The sequence below is a fragment of the Athene cunicularia genome (assembly GCF_003259725.1).
Source record: "Athene cunicularia isolate RWA chromosome 2 unlocalized genomic scaffold, athCun1 chr2_part1, whole genome shotgun sequence".
Classification (NCBI taxonomy): Eukaryota; Metazoa; Chordata; class Aves; order Strigiformes; family Strigidae; genus Athene; species Athene cunicularia.
The window spans coordinates 12,719,032-12,739,077 of record NW_020799095.1 but is presented as its reverse complement, the minus strand read 5'-3'; the positions used below and the strand labels follow the sequence as shown (position 1 = coordinate 12,739,077).

The window sequence follows — 20,046 nt, the reverse complement described above, 5'->3', positions numbered from 1 at the left end:
TCCCCCTACTTTTCAATAAATTCTTTATTATTCTTTCCTGAGAACAATACTTTTTGTTGTATTAAAAGCATTTGATTCACTGGATCTCCTGCTCATCTTTATTACTTGTGCAGAACTCTGATTTTTGTGACATTCACAATTTGTAAAGCCTTTATAATTCCTTGCAGGTAACTGATGATGTAAGATTAGACTGGAGTTAAGACCCTATTCCAAAAGGATTTCACTGGAATATTTCTACACCAACTCACATTTCATGATTGCATTCCAAGGTCTATAATTATCAGGCTTAAATCCACTTAATATGTTCCACATTCATTCTGTATCATTCCAGTATTTTAGATAATTTTTAACCTCTGCACATTGTACAGCCATGCAATTACAAAGCATCAGCACACTTATCCTCTATCAATCCAATATATAATCTCATAAAAACATTTTTTGGTAGGAAAGTCTAACTTTGTATCAATTATTTTTCATTGTCATTATAAAATTTATCTCATTTACTTCAGTACAAAGTCCCATGTCAGCTGTTGCTTTATTTTTACCAAGATTGGTGTCTGGCTGATAGACCTATAAATACTTGATTCATCCTGTTGCATCTTTTGTGAATACTGACACAACCTTAACTTCCTTCTAGCCCTCTGGATTTTCTACAGTGTCTACCACATACAGTTTATCCAGAAAGTTCTTCATCTGCTTCTTTTAAAACTTCCATTTGCAACTGATTTAGGCTTATTTATATGCTTTACAACTTCAGTGCCAGCAAACCTTTAAACAACTAGATGTTAGACGAATTTTTGTATTTTGCTATATATTCAATAATTCAAAACACAGTAATTTTTTTTTTTTTTTAGACATAAGCGAAGGGAATAATGGCAAGAGCTGAAAAAGTATTTGGTTCTGTCTGATACTTTGTTTTGTCTTTGTTTAAATGGAAACAAGTATAAAATGAATATTTGTAAATCTAACTCCATTAATACAGTAAGTGGAAGGTATATTTTGGCAAAGGAATGACATAGCACAGAAGAATTTCAACTATGAGACCTCTCCAGCTGAGTAAAGAAATCTGCTAATACTTTAACAACATTATTGAAATATGTGTAATACCAAATGGAAGACAATAAATATCATTGTTACAAAACAAAATTGTTCTTAACATTCTTACAGTTTTGAATAATACTCAGTTTTGGCCTATTTCTTAAAATGCCTACTATGTGTAAGTAGGATAATCTGTTTCTAGAAATAATTGCTTTTGCTGTGCTGCTTTTCTTAAAACATGAATGGCCAATGAAATCACAGAATCACAGAATCATTCAGGTTGGAAAAGACCCTTGGGGTTCATCGTGTCCAACCATCATCCCTACTCCGCAAAGTTCCCCCCTACACCATATCCCCCAACATCTCATCTAAACGACCCTTAAACACATCCAGGGTTGGTGACTCCACCACATCCCTGGGCAGCCTATTCCACTGTCTACAGACGAGGTAAAGCAGATTCCCTTATGTTTATTAATACAGATGTTACAGCTCCAGTTGCCTTTAGATCATTCTGAATGGTGTTATAAGGGCATCATATAGCAATGGCTCCAAATATTTAGCACAGTACATTTGCTCATATTCTTAACCGCACTTTCCTCTTTTCTTGGCTTAGGCATAGCAAGAATATGACATGAACAACAAAAGAAAATAGCCTAAGTATGCTCTAAAGCATCTTTGGAGATGAGGTCGCCTTTGCCTTAGAAATGTCCTTCACAAAACAAAACCAGTCCTCAAACAGATAACAACCAACTACTTCCTATTTCTACACTGTCCAGCCAATATGAAGTCAGCTTTAAAAAAATATGGATCACTTCAATGTAGACCTACCTACCCTTCTGTTGTCATCAAAGCAGATCCTTCTCATTTGAAAGATTCCAGACTCGCAAAAAACTGACCACCTGTCTGCGACCAATGGATCAAGGTTTCTGATCCATTCAAATTAGTCCATAAACAGACCAAACAAACAATTATGCAACAGTAACAGCCTTCTGCATCTGATGTTTTACCAAAAAAACTTGAAAGAGGATCTAGGACTGCAATATAATAATTTTGTTGATGTTCCAATAGCTAGAACTGCAGAGCCTTCAGATCCATCCCAATAGCAAGTGTCAACACCATTCCCAACATCATAACAAAACACACCATGAAGAATGAGTCATTAAGCAGATACATGCTATGTTGCTTGATCCAGTTTTTAGGACAATACTGATGAACAACTGATAAATGGATATCTGACAAACAGAAGATTATTCCCAAGATTCCTAGCACTTACAACTATGAGCATGCAGCAACCAAGCTGACATCTCCCTGAGATAGTATGAAAGACCCAATTTAGTATTTTAATAGAAAATGCTTTTCAGACCTACAAACAATACCATTGTTAGTTAGTATTGGACTTTTATACTGATTTAAGGAGCTGATACAGATGTTGAGTCTGACAGCAGTTTCTATCTGCAGGATTATTCAAGCATAAAATTGTTGTCAAGGCAATCCCAATCAAAAGCAGCTGGGTCCACAAAAAACACATGGTGTTCATATGACAAAGCTCTCAGCATACGTAGATGCAAGCACAGAAGGATTTTATTGCACATTCATGATCAGTTGAGGCACACATAAATTACTGTAATTTTCATATCGCCATTTAGCTACACTCTGAAAGAAAGAAAAAGCCCTAGTTCTACATAGAGATCAAAAGAGAAGCTATTGTCTTCCAAATTACCATTGAGCTCTAATGCAAAATTGGTACAACAGTCTGTGGAATGCTGATAACATTTTGTGCTGCAGTTTGTCACAGATTGTCTGAAGTATGAAAAAGTCAAAGCATAGGTGATTTAAAGTGAAAGATGTAGCACGGTTAAATTTTACTGGTTTAAACTGAATTTTCCAAGCATGTGATTGAGAGAACCGATAGCTGTGAATCTCTAATTTCCAAACCAATGACAAGAGAACCAGAAAATAACATGTCTGTCAGACAATAGGTTCTTTCAAAGATTTTTCATTCAAATAAAATTTAAAATTAAGTTGAACTTACAGAACTGGGTTATTGGGAAGTGGGCCATGAAGTCCTATAGCTGGCTCTGAAATCCATCTGTATTGTGCTAATCACCAAGCAATTACTCCTCATTTATTATTTCACACTTGCATTTTGGAATGCTCCATCCAAAATATCTCAAACAAGTTAATGTGAAGTAAAAATCTTTACAAATTCGGGCTTTAAGGTCATTGTTCTGTTTGGATGTATACTAAAACATTGGCTGTAAAAGAAATCAATTTATATCTAAAATCTCACAAGCCTAAACCCAGCATTAGCCTGTGAATTCTGCTGTGCCCTAAGCAATGCAAAGATCGGAAGAAATCACTTGCCAAAACAAAAGCACACTTTATGATATGATAAAGCATATGGAAACAAAATAACAGCTAAGTTATTCAAACAGACTGCACTGAATTCTCTTCTTAGATTAAACATTCTTAATATAATAATTACATATACAAGGGTATCCACAGCCCAAGCTGTACCAGAAAATTGCACACTGGGATCGTACACAGTAAACTGTTTCTGCATCCACCAGCAGATTTTGAATAGTATTAAATCCTATTTTGGATTTTAAATACAGTTGACATTTGTATCGTTATTAGAAATAGTATTTTTTATTGCAGAAGATTACAAGAAAATCTGCTGTCTATAAAAATGCTAATGAATAGGCAGAGGCACTTTTCATTAAATATATGTTGTCATAAATACAACAGTATGTCCTCCTCAGCTTTTTTAAGAAAGGAAGAGTTAGGGTGGTTTGCCATTAAGAACAATGGTTTAAACAAATAACTCGAAGAATAAAAGATAAAATAGGGTAGTTACACCAAGCAACACCAGAAAAAAAATCCAGTAATTCCTAATATATGGAAGCCCTCATAAACCTTAAAGCCTGGCCATTACCAAAATGTATGTTTATAATAATTAAAAAAAAAAAAAAAAAGCTGTTAAGCTGAACGTAAGGGAGATAAAATGAAAGTGGAAATAAAGGGGAAGCAGAGATAAGAGGAAACTGGTTTTAATTTTCAAATGGGAGTTCCGTTCCATTACAGGTCCTGGAGTTGAACCAGGAACTGCACAAATACATCTTATGTACAGAGCTAACATACTCATGGCTTTGACTATCTAAGTGATAAAAGAAAGCAAGCAAGGTATGCTAATCCATGATACTGGAAGAAACAAGAGTTAATTATTTGTCTTGAACAGAGAATGGCAAATATTGCAAACATGCAGAACCTTATTCATACAAATATATGCAAAGAACATTTCTTCATATATTTAACTGAAACTGCTGTAGTACTATTCAATTATATGTTATCCTTCTATACAGATTGAAATGACCAAGATATAGGATATTCATTTGAGCACTAGAGTTGAAAATGTTTTCCTACAGTTTAGAGCAGAAATTTTGAATCTTAAATAAAGCAGCACCTACTAACAGCAAAAAGTCCCTTGACTCCTTTCTAGAGACCAGAAGCAGACACAATGTTCTATAGGACATGTTCACTAGGACACCTATGGTTGAATGTAAGATGAGAAAGATGAAGTTAATATTTTAATACTAAACCATACATACTCTGGCAGCCTAACTTTATTAGGCAATAATTTTCTTTCCATGCCTGAAAACTTCAATGAGGAAAAGGTTCATGTTTGGTTTGTTTGTTTGTTTGTTTTGGGTTTTTGTTTTGTTTTGTTTTTTTAAAAAAAAACCCACACCAAAAAACAATAAAAACCCAAACAAGAAAGTCTCTTCTCATTAGTGGGAAATCTAAAAGCTATTCAAAAGCATATTAAAATTTCCACTTGACAGACAGAAATAGCGGCATTTGTTACATGACCATTCAGAGTTAACTAACACACATGAGATTTTGAACACTGAACACCAAATTCTTACAGAGCTATTCATGACTCCGTTAAAAATAATCAAAACCTGCAATTTGATCACTGGGCTGGAATTAATCTCCACTAACTTTAGGTATCAGCATAGCAGTTTACATCTGACCTAGTCACCACAGGATTTTATATACTTTTTCTCAGGTCTTCACCATTCATCTTATTTATTATAGATGTTTACTATAGAGTAAGACGAACTGTGCCCTAGACCTCACTGACATGATTTCCTCTCACACTAAGAAGACAGTGCAATTAGCACTTTATGTCAATATGCATGTCTATAGTTGGCGAAAGAAATTCCACCTAGAGGTTCAATTAATATTATGTTTAATAACCTCTGCTCTTCTCTCCTTATATTCAATAAAACCAAAAGTAGAGATGAACAGTCTAAACAGTTCCATAGATTTCGTTCTGTTAAAACAGTTCTTGATTTGAAGCTGTTCTCCATCTCAGTAATGGCATAAGACAACCTGCACACTGTGCAACACGTTATTGCCACTCCCTACATGTGTACAGACCATCTTCAGCTCCTGTGTAAACTGTGTTAAGCCAACAGATCTGTGTTAGCTTTTACTCTCAGTAAAATCTGTTGAATCATCCCACAGAAACACAGTTAAAGGCTGCAAGGGTGACAAAAGGCACTATGGAATTATTAGAAGACACACAAAGACAACACAGTGTATAACAGGGCATGAAGTACAGTTAAAAAGAATAAAACAGCTCTGAAAATAAAAATTCTGCATTTGTCATGTATTTCAATAGAAAGAGATAAAGAAACAGTTTAAAATACAAGAGAAAGCTTTGCACTTCAGTCAGGTCCCATCAATGATCTTTTTTTAAAATTTTATTTGCATGTAAAATACATTTTATAACAGTAATGCATATTACATAAATTCAGTGTGATTTGCCTGGTGGGAAACTGGTGCAAACCTATTAAAGCCATGCATTAGTAGAATGAAGAGATTTGGATAGGTCCTACTCATTTCCATTTTAGTTCTGTTCTTTGAGTTTATTCTTAATCTTTTCTTGCAGTTTCTTAGTTCTCATTTTTACAAAAAGACAGAAACGATAATAGAAAAAATGCTGCATAAACTGCCAGACCAGAAAGTTGTGGTCAGCAACACAGTTGGAGGACAGTCACTAGTGCAGTCCTCCAGGAATTGATATTGGTGCCAATATTGTTTAAAGTCTTCATTAAGGACCCGGACTATGGGCCAGAGTGCACCCTCAGCAAGTTTGCTGATGATCAAAAAACTGGGAGTGCCTGGTACACCAGATGGGTGTGTTGACAGTCAGAGGGATCTGGACAGGCTAGAGAAATGGGACAAAGAGGAGTCCCTTGAAGTTCAGAAAAGGTAAATGCAAAGTCCAGTAAATGGGCAACAATAATCCCACACACGTGTCTGGGCTGGAGGCTAACCATCTGGAAGCAGCTTCCTGGAGAAGGACCTGGAATCCTGGTGGATACCACTTTAAATATAAGCCATCAGTGTGCCCATGCAGCAAAGAATGCCAGTGGCATCCTTGGCTCAATTAGCAAGATTGCAGTCATCAGGTGGAGGAAAGTGATCTTTCCCATGTACTCAGCACTGGTAAGACAACGGCAGTGTTGGAGGTCTGGTCTCTCCAGTACATAAGAGACAGGGACATACTGGAGTGAGTCCAGCAAAGAGACACAAAGGTGATTAAGGGAATGGAGCACCTATTGTATGAGGAGAGGATGAGAGAGCTGGGACTGTTCAGCCTGAAGCAGAGAAGACTCAGGGGGAGCCTATCAATGTGTATAAAAACCTGATGGGGTCAGAGACAGGGAGTAAAAAAGACAGATCCAGAAACTCTTTTCAGTGGTGCCCAGTGATAGGACAAGGCAGAAGAGGCACAAACTGAAATACAGGAGATTGGACTCAAATACAAGAAAAAACTTCTTTTAGTCTTTGCTCTGAGGGTGGTCAAACACTAGAACAGGTTGCCCAGCAAGGGTGTTAAGATATTCAAAACCCAGCTGGAAAACATACGGAGCAACCTGCTCTAGCTGACCCTGCTCTGGCCTGCAGGGGTGATCTAGTCAATCTCCTGATGTCCCTTTTGAGGTCTTCTCACAGAATCTCAAAATTTCTCTGATTCCGTGGTATTTGTAGCTATCATACACCAACATATCTTCCTGAAGCTCCATTTCATGTAATCTTCCTTTCTTCCCCCTTCACCCTGATTTATTGCATCATTTCTGATTTCTTTCTCCTTCACGCCTTGTTTTTTTATGCCCAGGACCTTGTTAGGCTGGCTGCTCTCACCTACTCCATCTGCTCTCCATTTCAGAATTATCCCGGCTGGGCTGAAATTGTTATTTCAGGAGCAGGTTTCATCAGCTGACCAGAAACATCCTATCACTTCTTAGATAAAAAGACAAATAAAAAAGAAAAATACTGTAAAAATGTAGCTCAATTAATATTTTCCCACATAGAAGAATTTTTGTATGTGCCAGTGAAAGGAAAACAAGAGAATTTATGCTTTCTCATATGCTGTTAGCCACGCATACACTCAGTATCTGGAAAAAACCCTCCTTTTCTCTCTAATCCATCCTTAGATATTCTTATTTCTTGTGACACCTTTATCACTTCAACATGTTTATGCTACTGCTCTTTTAAAACACTTGCCTATTACATTAACAGTGTCTATCTCCTAAGTTGTCTCTCATCTTATGTGTAGACTGTAAGTTCTTTAGGACAGGTGCCAGTATTTTGTTCTCTGATAGCACAGGGGTCTCTTAGCTGTTAAGACTCTACTATAGATAATTTTGTCTGTGCCTTGCCCCAGACAGACATTTTTTTCTGTTCGTCACATTTTTCCCTCGTTTTAAGAGCTGTTCATCACATTTAAGTACATGGCATTTAAGACATAATGTATAACATTTGAAAGCAACATTAAAGACTTTGCCATAGTGATGGTTCCCAACGACATGTTTTCCCCCCTTAGAAAGGTCTATTCCTTCTCCGTTGATAACAAATGATCTAAATCATGCTGAATTCTCTGCTGAATAAATAAATAAATAAAAATAGCTCGAATCTTCAAAACAAAATTTGTGATAATGTGGTCATGGAGAGTCCTTTTAAATTCAAATAGCTTTGGAAAAGATCAATGTTTAGACATATGCAACAACTATGTGGATATCATTTTACATGGATATAATTTTGGACACTCGCTCTAGATTAAAAAATTTATGACTTTACTGGGCAGGATATGTAGTTAGGATGATAGAACACAGTCTATCTAAATAGAGTCTGAAGGGTATTCCTAAAGTATCTGTCCTTACAGCATCTTTATGAGGAAAATATAACTTGGCAGAAAGGAGGGTCAATTTTTAAAGCTATCGAGGACATTTAACAACTTTATGTCAGGGAACATGTATGCATATATATTAATATATGGTGAAAATATTAATTTTTATTTAAATTGGAGAATCAAGATATTCTGAAACCTGCCTTGTATACTACCATAAAGTGGACTTCTCTTTGTAATCGTCACACTTTCTGTTTTTCTGTTCTGAGTGACTACAGGTATCACATCATAAATAGTAAATAGAGATGAAATATGGATGTTAAATAATAGAACTGGTAACAAAGCTCTCACAGGTTGGGAATGGGATTCTCCATTATGTGCCTGCCAACATAACTCTTCATGATATTTAATTCCTTCAAAGATGTCTTAAGTTCAAGCATTCTAATACTTCTAGAACTTGTTTAAGGGATTAAAAAAAATAGCAACTTTCACAGAATGAGCAAAATGACCCCACATACTATGTTTTCTCCTTAACACATAGTTTAGCCACCAGGAATCATTTATGAAAGGTTTTAAGGAGTTCACTTACATTGTGGGTTTCACAGTCTCCATTTTTTATTGCAATAGCACATGCTGGTACCACATCTGACAAAATAGTTCTAGAGTAAGCAACAAACATAAAAAATTGCTGCTTTATCTCTTGATTTAGTTGAATACTGTGTGGTCTTTTTCATAATCTTCATTGTATAGCACTGCAGATTTCCTGATGATATTTTGTTTGCTGAAGCTGCTAAGGGTGCTCAGAACGACTGAACTGAAGTCCTGACCAATGTGCTGTGACTGACATGTAATTCACCATTTAACCACTGCTGTATATGATATATAGGAGATGATATGAACATGACCCTATCCTGAGTGTATTTGGGATCAAGTAATCTTCAGCATAGAGCTTTAAAAAACTGTAGAAAAAGCTTTTGTTCTGAGTGAAGTGCAGGGGCTTAGTAACAGAACTTATTTCTAGTTATGAGAGATTAATTAATGGATTATAACCAGTAGCACAACTATTCCCTCAGAACTGTATATCAGAATCTGTTACTTTTAAATAGAACATTTACAGATGTGCAGACTCACACAGTGCAGTATATTCTGATGTTATTCTGGCTTTTAGAAAAAATGTTGCCCTTAGAAGTTCTATCAAGCAAATATAAGACACAGAAAAATTGGAAAGGAAATGAAATCTGGTTTATTAGATTTTTAACTTGTCATGTTTATCAGAAAATTTCATCCTTTTGGGTACGCAAAATTTTCTTTTTTCCCCACTTTTTTTTTTTTCCTCCTGTTATGCATACATGCTTGATTCTACAAAGGATAATTTACACCAAGGATGCTATTCTACTGCCAGTCACATCACTGCTGACCTGTAATAACTGTATTTGCATTTGGAAAGAACTGGCTCCCTTCCTTGAATGCCACCAGTTGAATAGGGCTTTTGCCAGAAGTTGAATATGACTCTCAGTTTTTTGTGAAATTGTCAAATTTTGGGATGTTTTTCGATTAATATCAATATGTGTGTTTTGGAATGCCATTACGGTCAATACTTCTAATATAGAATACATGTAACATACATATATGTATACACACATTCTCTGAAATTAATCCAGGAAGTCACAAACAGCATGTAATGCTGAGGAAACTCCTGCCATTGCTTTTGCATGCAGCTAGGTTTCTTATGTTTTCTTACTTATGCCAATATAAAAACTGTTTGTACTACTGACCTTGGATACAAGACAGTTCATATATCTTGTCAGGGTTCTAATTCAAAGCCTGATGGAAAGACTCAGAAAGGATTTAAGGCACCTTGGAAAATCCTTCAAACTTACACAGCAAGAGATAAAAGCTTTTGAATAATACATTTTAAAGCTTAAAAAGATTTCGCTTTTCTTTCAATTATTTTCTCCAATCACTACTTCATATTTTGTAAACAATAAATCACTCCTGCCATGCAACATCCCCCTTTCTGTTCTGAACATGGCAACAGGTAACAGCAGGAAAAACTTTTAAATGTATTTGTATGCTTTTGACATTGTTCCTATTCTCCCATGCTTCATTTCTTTTATCATAGAAACAAAAGTACTCAGAATATTTTCTTTCTTTCTTTTGTAACAAACATGAAAATAATGTAACAATTGTTTCTTAAAGCACTCCCATTATAAATAGGATATAAATTTCCATAAAAACATATGCTGTCTATAATAAAAGGCTAATATATATATATATATATATATATGTATTTGTTTATAATAAATATAGCAAAGAGCAAAGATATATCTTAAGTACTACACATGTCTGCAAGGTGCCTTTTTGTTATACTATAATTGGTTAGTGCATAGCCATTTACAATGCTAAACTTACTGCATCAGAAGGGGTTCCAAATGAGCAGTTTTCAGCATCAAGTAGAAAGGTCTCTGTTGTTTCACAGTTTTAGGTTTTTTGCCATGGCTGCTTTTGGCTTGTTTGGGGAAGTGGGGTTGATTATGACTAAATATGCAAACTGTATCCCTTCATATGCAAGAGCAGTCATACCTTGTGAGATACTAGACTGCCCTTCAGTGAAATTTCCCGTACAATAGCCAAATATTTAAAATGCAAGCTAAATCAAATCCAGTTGACTTTTATCAAATATTCACATAGATTTTATTTGCAAAGGAATACCTTTTACCTGCACAATAATTTAAAGGATATTATTTCAGTCTGTAGACTCATTTAAGCAGAATTGGCATCAATAGCACTTACCTGATTGTGTGGAATAGAGGTTATACAGCTACTTTCCAGCTCAAAACCATGCAATAGCCATTTTAAAAAAATAATGCAATGTTTGAAATTTATGAAAATTAGGTTTTTACTAACGATGCATTTGTAAGAGGCTTCTAGACACAAGCAGCATAATTAGCTACATTGTTTGTGGTTAAAAGAAATGTGCCATATGTAATTTATAGAGAGATACTGAATATAGACTAGGAAGTTTAGATCAGTTGATATGTAATAGCTTAACCACTATAAAAATTAATCAAGTCATGAGTATTACATTCTGTTCTAAACAAATGACAAGCCTCTTTTCACTAAGAGAACTCAGTTACATGACTATCATACTCCAGGAGCCTACTGAAAGGACTAAAAGAAATCAATATCACACGGAGAGATGGATTGAGCATGAATCAATGTGGCAAGCACATAACCAAACAGACATGGAATTAAACAAGAAAAAAAAACCAAAAAAGCAAACAAACAAACAAACAAAAAAAACCACAAAGGAAACCAACAAAGATTGTCGCTTAACCTGTTTTGTCAGAGCTGGTATTGATGGTATTGGTAGTGATGGAAGTGAAGGTAGTCTTTGCGCTGTCCTTGGTAGTAACAGATTTCTGCTTATTTTTCATGGCTTCCAGTGCTTTGAGCTTCTTGGCATGTTTAGTGCCTTTGTAGTGGGCCGCAGCCTGGCTCTACAAAGGAGAACAAAATGAACCATGCAATCAGGCTCATTTCTAAACTAGCATTCTCTGTATTAGTACAAATACAGACTACCTTTCAATAATGGGTACCATTCACATTATCTAAGCAGTGACCAAACAGAAACTGTATTTCGAATGATGCTTGAAAAACAATGGAAAAAGTACTGAAGCAACCCCAATTCGATAAATATGGTATATTACTCTATAACAGTATGTTACTTTCAGACTAAAATAAGGTTGGTTTAGTCTCCTATGCTACCATTAGTTTTTCTATCAATACTTTTTTTGCTTTTGCATAAAAAAAATATATTTAATACTCAGGCAACAGGGAGGAAAGGCACTCTCCTCCCAGTAGCTTTGCACTTTTCCAGTTCCTATTTCATACCAGATATTTTGTCAAAGCTTTCTTCAAAGAACGGTTTACTATTAATAGTGGTATCAGAAACTTCTCAGTGAAGAGTGACAGTAAAATAAAAAACAAATCAAAAGAATCCCAAACCAAAACCAAAGCCCAAACAAAAGAAAGCAAAACACAAAACACTTTCTTCAAAGCCCATCACCAAAGATTTAACTGAATGTGAGGCAGACATGCAATTAGCTGGCTTTCTTTAAAAAAATAAAAAAATAAAAAATAAAAAAAAGAAAAGGATTACTTTTGTCCACCTGCTACAAAAGGTAGTGTTTGAAATTCAAAGCCAGGAGCATCCTTTCAAAGGAGAAAGCTCACACAAATCCTGTCACCATTCCAAATATATTTTGGCTACTTGATAGTGTTAAGCTGAAATAGATTTTTATGTGCATTGCTGTAAAGATTTATGTATTACACTGAAAGTATGTTTATTATTCAGAGTTAATACTAACTTTTCTTCATTTAATTTATGTTGCCAATATATTTTAAGAATATTATTTGAAGTATAAGATTAAACCTTATACAAAACCCACTCTAATTACTATGAATATTCAGTTTATTTCTCCAATTATTTAAAGACTTATAAGAAAGTCTTCCAGCTCATAAATTAACAACCTGAAAAATTCCTTATTTTTTTTATGGCTGAACTTCAAGCTTTATTGAAAGCAACTCCTTTCTTACTTGAAAGAGAAATCATTAAGACTCCAGTAAAAATTTAGCTACTACAGAACTGAAAAATTGAAAAGCAACTATGCTGAGTCAGCGCAAGGACCCACAGAGGTCAGCATTTTGTTTCTGGTATGAAACAATAGCAGTGACTTTTAGAACATAAAAGAAAGGCAAACTTTTTCTATTGTGCAGTCAGAAGAAGTAGAAAACATTCATGTATTTAATTTAGTGGCTACAAACTCAAAGGATCAAAGGGATAAAATGACACAGTTACTTGTCTTGCTAAGCCACTCGTGCAGGTAGAGGAATCCTGAATTACCTGGCATCTGTTAGTCATTAGGCCTTTATTTAATGTTATTTAATGTGCTGAATTTGGGGGAGAGAGGAAGTTCTAGTGGATATCGCAGTAAGAGTGTATATTAATTAATCTCAAGACTTTTGACTCAGCTTTCATGAAAAGTCATGATTCCTTCCAGATGCCTGAGATCTGAGCTCAAGGTGAGCAGGAAAGAAGTGTGAGACCTTGTCTAAACCAATAAACACATATATGTGTATGTGTATACATGCACAGATATACACACATGCATATGCTCTTGTATATTGAGATGCATCATTCTGTTTGGTTGAAAAGCCAGTTTCTCTACACCTAAAATAATGTAAATATTGTATTAGGTACCCTTATTGAAAGAACACTGGACAGTGAAGTTATTAATTAGAAACGACTTGAACAGAAACAGCACAATCATGCATCTTTTACAATTCCCAACACATAACATTGAGACATACTGTAAGCCAAATACAAACAATCAAGAGATGTTAATTATTGTTAAACTGAAAGGTCAGTGTCAAGTTACGATGATGCATTAAAAAGTATATTATACAGTACCATCCTCATATCACTATCACATCAACTATTTTTACAGTTTTTAGTCAAATTTAATTATCGGTTAGCTCCAGATTCTGACAGCACTTGTTTTCCCTAACTAATATTGCCATTCTTCAAATATCAGAAAGGTAGCTAGAATATGGTCCTTAATACTGAAGTATGAATGTCGATATTAGTTTGATACACAGCTCAACATTCTTCACTGAATTGTTGGTGGAGCATCCCAGGTTTATGTTTCCTGCATGTATAGTTTTCTTCCCTCCAAATTCTGACAGCCAAAACTCCACAAAGCTAAACTCAAGCAGGGTGTTGGATGCATAAGGAATATACAATGAATGCCTATGTAGAAATCGGTGACCTTTTCAGTGTTCTAAAATATATTAATGAAATTCTTCCAAATTAGAAACACATTGCTCAAATTTACAAGTATGATGGCTGCTATGCAGAGTTGTCCATTACTCACTTCCCACATAGTGCTGCCAGTTTACCCAGCCTCTACTTAAGGAAGATCTTTATGCCTTTTTTATTTCAACGTTTAAATCGCCTATCCTCTGTGGGAACATGAAGCCATCTGAGCTTGTTTCAATATAACTGTAGCTGGCATGCTAATGGTTGTTCTATGAGAGAGCAGACAGATTGCTCCTAAGCATTTAACCAGCTTCAAATTATCTTATGCTGAACTTTAACAAGAGAACTGAACCTTAAAAAAAAAAAAAAAAAAAAAAAAAGTCTGTCATTATCTTTCCTTGCAAGAGTAAAATGTAGGAAATGGAAAAATATCCATAAATATCTTTTTCAGCACAGCACCATAAAATATGGTACCTCACTGAATCATTTCTTTCAGCCATAAAAGAACTAAAATAATCCTCACTGCTTAAATGGCATTTACTTGTATCTTATAAAACTCATTCCTGAAATTTACATTGTAGGTTAAATACAAAATAAGATAGATCATAAAATGCAATTATTCCCAACTTTCATGCAGAATTAAGAAATACTGAGAAAGAGCAGAAGAGTGAAAGACAAGTTAGTCATACTTTTTGGTGCCAACCATGATGCTTAACTCAGTGAAGAGACTAACCCGTCAGAGAAGGGGTTGTCTCATGGAACACTTCAGAGTTCAACAGTTGCAAAAACCAAGAAGATAATATATACATGTTTATATATTACCTTATCAAGTTGTGCTAGAAGTTGTGCTCAGACAAGTTATGAACAGAGTTTACAGGTGAAACCCTACATCGACAGAAGCCAATGGGAATTAAGGGAGGATTTCCCTTTACAGGTTTTGTAAAGGGGTAGTGACTTTTGTAATTGCTTAACTTGATGGAAGCCAGTCCCCTTTGAGAAACAACTGATCTAAAAATCAGATGTTCTCTCAAATGGAAGAAATTCACGACAATCCTAAAGGAAAAATTCCCTATCACTACAGAATACTTTGTAATCACAGTCAAGCAGCTATCGTAAAAACCCTCTAATATTAAATTGTTTCTTTTCATGATAACAAAAGAACACATTAGAAGAATACCTTAAGAAAGAGTTTACTTTCTTCTTTCATCATAGTTTCCATGTTTGCTTCTCACATCATTGTTTCCATGTTTGATACACAGAATTAACCCTAGCGCTGTGAAGACAAGTCACTATCAGCTAACATGTGACCCAGTCAGTGATGAAGCATGAGAAATATGTTAATACTGCTGGTGTAACATTACAGTGAACTTTAAGAAACTATACGCATTCTTGAAAAAGATGTCTAACAAGAAAGTAAAAGGTAGATTATTACATTGTATCTGAAGCTGAAAGTTCAAGGATCCTTTATTAAATTTTGGGGGCTCTGATCCTGCAAATTACATGTAGACAAACTTTGGTCTATGGGAATTACTTCAAGGAAATGGCAATATGCCCAAATAGCAAATCACTTTCCAAGGTTATTTGTAATGAAGTCCTGCCTATTGAGGAGTACAAGTCAGTTTAAGCATCTCTTTTGCAAAACAAATTCCTCTGGTTCCTTGTATATATCTTGAACAATAAAGGAACTTCCTAATCCTTACAATTTGTAATCTTCCCAAATTCTTAGAATATATAGGTTTTTTTCTATATAAGGATTTATTGTGTGTGTGTGTGTATATATACGTTATAAACAAACAGGCATGAACATACCATAAAAGGATAAAAAATACTATGTGCAGGTAGGAGCAGTTAGAAATAACAGCCATAGTGTCAAAACTTGGCTGTATTTTCTTTGCTTAAGTGCAATATTGTACCACAATTACCATAAAGACATCCTATTACCAAGGAAATTGCAATATGTAAAATACGATGAGAAAGATGAAATATTTTAAACAATCCAGACGGTATTCTCTTAAAATTACAGTCATCATATCTACATGGAAGTTTTCAAAATAAGTTTGTCTGCCTGACTAAGGTACGTCGGTGAATCATATCTTCTCACTTATGTTCTTTAGGCATTGGTCCAACAAAAACATTGTGCTTAATCTTGTGCATTGAGACAAAAAAGGATCATCTCCTATACTCAGAGAGTTTTCAATTTAGCAGTACTGCATCTGCTATCCCTCCTGGTCCACCTTATATTACCAATCTTTTTACAAATTGTCTTCCTGTCTCAGTCATTCTTTCCAGGCAATACCTTCACAATAAAAGCCAGTTCAAAGAAAAGAATTTTTTAAAAAAAGTGTAGTGAATATGTTCCATTGATTCTTCCTCACAAAAATTCAATCCAGCTATCCTCCATTATGTCTTTCTCATTTCACAATGAATTTTGAAAAATGTCCATTGTGGAGAGTGCTCTGCTCATCTGGCCAATTAGCAGCAAGGCTGCAGTACCGTCTGCACTCTTAGAAAGCCCCAAACAAGGGATGAGAGTGCTGGAAAGTCCTATTTGTCTGTCTGAGATTTCAGTAGATCGTGTTATGTCTTTGTTTTTACCAGCTACTGGATGCTACTATCACCTCTGCTGTTATTCCCAGTACAATAGTAGCAATTTTGGCTAATACATTAACAACCGATGTCAGGATCCTCCAAAGTAAAAACCTCTAAAACCAAAAAATTAGTTTCCTGGTTCAAACTAATACTGTCAATGAGCTGGGCACACATGGAAAGCAATAATACACAACTGCATAAGGCAACTGTCCTTGGTGAAGTGAGGGAAATTGTTTAAGAGATGCCTATGCTACACGTTGTCTTAAACTCTGAGTACAGGTTTTTTCCTAAAGTTGGGCTGTCGATAAATACTTAAAGTATAACTTCACAAATGTTTTAAGCACACAAGAAAGTGATAAAAATCAAAGGTCCTTTTTAATTTTAGAATAAGCTTCATATTTTTTTTCTTATGATTCCAAAGCCTGGCCAGTCAGTGATGACAGCACTTCTCAGAGAAGGTTGCAGTATGCAGCTGAGACATCTGTAAACTACCAGACATATGCTATTTACATAACCTGAGCTGATCGCTACAGAACTTCTCCAGTAAGTAAACTGGAGAAATTTACAGAGAGAAAGTCCAACAGCCTCGAGATGCCCAATAGTTGGTTCTGCCTAGGGCAGGGATTTGACTGTGAGCCACACCTGATAAAATGAGAAGAGGATTGTACGAGTCTTTTGCACCTAGATATATTTACTCTATTTAGTAGATAAGCTTTTATTTGAGGCTATTTTAAATTTTCAAAAATCATTTCTTACAAGACCTACTGTTTGGTTTGCCCCATGAGTACACACAGGAAATCCAGGACTACTCACAAGTCCCATGCTTACTTTCTAGAAAACAGAGGAACTACATGGATTCCAGCTGAGCTTCAACAGATTCACAGTACAAGAGACAAACAAGCTAAGTACCTGTGCAAACCTTTGCAGAATAGATTAAATGAAGACACATAATGTAATTTTTAAAGGTGATGTCAACATGATGACAAGTTTCATATTGAACAAGAAGAGTATCCTGATTTCTGCCTGATACATACAAACTTAATCTGCAGTCAATTATAGTGTAGATAAATGTTGCCTGTCGTCATTTCTTCCTTCTGTTAAGCCTACCTTTATCTTCTGAGTTGTGTCATTTCAATTTTTTGTGCACTCCATCATCAACACCACTTGTAATACAGAGCCAGAGATCTAATTACATTATGCTCTCAGATGTAACTGTCGTGTAAAACACCAGGGACGTGTGTAATATGACTTCTTTCAGATGTGCTCTGAGAGAAGACTTTTGCCCCTTAAACTATAACTGATCATTTTGCCCCTTTCCCTAGAGCCAAATATATAATTATAGAGCAAATACCAAATAGGACCTTTCTGTAGAAAAGAAAACATTTCTCCATTATTATGGCAGAATAAAATAAATGTCTCAGCATGTTAATTCCCAGGTATTTAATTTTCTCTTTCCATGAAAAGAAAAACTGTTTGTTCCCTCTTCTTCTTCATAAAGCATTTATTCAATACACTAATGAATGTACCCTGAGACTCAAGGATCAGAGCCAATGGGTGCTTCCTGAGCTCATTAGCTCCTTTGCATTAACAAAACTGCTCCATCCCACTCCCCGTGCTTGGGCTCCTTCCAGAGCCATTTATATAATGGTAAGAGATTGCACCTGTCAAGGGTTTGCATCACTTTGTGAGAGATTGGCATCAACCCCATTCGTATGGTAAAATCATCCATCCTATAGTAAAATCAAATATTTTCATTATGGAAAGGAAAAAGCTATTTTACCTTGGTCAGATACAGAAGGTCAGGATTTCCTACTTAATATTGCTTGTCCTACAGAAAAGTATCTTTATAACCAGGCATCTGCTTGGTTATAAGCTATGGCCAGGTTTCCATTGAGAGTGGACATTACCTGAAACTATCCAAGGAAGATTACAAAACACTGCCTAGATACGACACACTTCACAGTGCATTCCAAATAGACATACAGAGCGTCAAAATATATATACTGAAAGGAAGATACCTCAAGTAATCAATCTCTTCCCATACCTGTTGTTGGAAGTGTGAGAAAAGCAAAACAGCAAAACATCTCCAAAACACACATTTCCTTAACACATGGTGCCCAGAACAAACACAGGACACGATGGAGATCCAGTGACTTCTGTTGCCTTAACACCAAGGAGGAATGTGAAGCGAGGTGGAGGCTGCACGGTCCCGTTCTTCCACTTTTCTCACGGAACATCTGACATGACTTTGCAGATCTATCTCCTGCTCTTCCCCTTCTCTCAAGAACTGTTTTGCAGTACTCTACAGACCTTATCTCCCATTCTACCTCTTTTCACACAAAACCAGCACACACCTTGCACCAAGGAATGTGCTGTGTTGCTACTCAAGAAACAATGGCTTGACCACAGTCCCACCCACTCACCCAAACATACTTAGATAAACATTACCCTGAGTTTGTATCTAACTCGGAGGTACAATAATCTGACACCAAATTGGAGGGACAGATTGACGGGTTTGTGCTCCTCGCCCCCTCCCAGAAGAGAATCCTTCTGGTAAGATTTGGGTCCTCAGCTACACCGAGTATTTACCCAGGAAATAAGTGTGTGTGACTGCAATCGGGTTTTTTGTGTGTAGTGCTATATAGCCAACCTGCAGTATGTGCATCTACCATAGGCAATGTCAAAGAATCTGTAGATGTTGCATAAGAATAAACATACCATTTGTGAACCTGACAGCTTCTCTTGAATGCAACTGGACCTACAGCATACGGGCTGTTCGTGCATCTCTGGTGTCAGAGATAAGTCCAGCTGCCCCTAGCCCCTCTAATGTCTGAGGACCAGCTAAAACACAAGGGGATCCGTCTCTTACCAAACTAATTCATTACCTTAAATGCACATCTGTCATTTTTCTTTTAAGGACACCAGTACTTTATGCAGCACAGCATAAATTCATTGCATGTTGAAATTCAATAAGCAGACTATTTGCTTTACCGTCTATTTTATCCTTTTTATTGTTAAGGCAGATCAGTTTTAAACTAATTCTGACAAGGTTATCAAGTTCACATTTCTGTAATTTTTTAACATACTGGCTTCCACAGTAATAATGGTTGCTTTTCTGGGAGCTTGTTTGATAGGGAGACGAAACATGCTCTTTTCAAAACTGGTATAATAATGACATTAACTGTAACATTTAATCTCATCTTTATCGTATTAATTGGCAGCATCATTTATTTTCACTATGGTAAATTTTACTGTAGTTAAGAATTTCAAGAGAATATTAAAGACGGTTGTTTGTTTTGTTTTGTTTTTTTTCATTCAGGTTAACCAAGTGATTAATCTCAAAATTAATCTTGGAACGAGATGGTTAATCTATACATACTGCTATGTGTTACGCATG

The 20,046-nt window shown here is 35.7% G+C and overlaps 1 protein-coding gene across 5 annotated transcripts in view; it reads right to left on the bottom strand.

The window, feature by feature from the left end:
• ZNF385D (zinc finger protein 385D) overlaps positions 1 to 20,046 on the bottom strand; it is a 443,055-nt gene that overhangs the window by 58,728 nt on the left and 364,281 nt on the right. For all 5 annotated transcript variants that reach the window (XM_026841918.1, XM_026841921.1, XM_026841924.1 and 2 more), the window contains one exon: positions 11,577 to 11,739. In XM_026841918.1, coding sequence (XP_026697719.1) covers positions 11,577 to 11,739 — 163 coding nt within the window. The remainder of the gene's footprint in view (positions 1 to 11,576; positions 11,740 to 20,046) is intronic.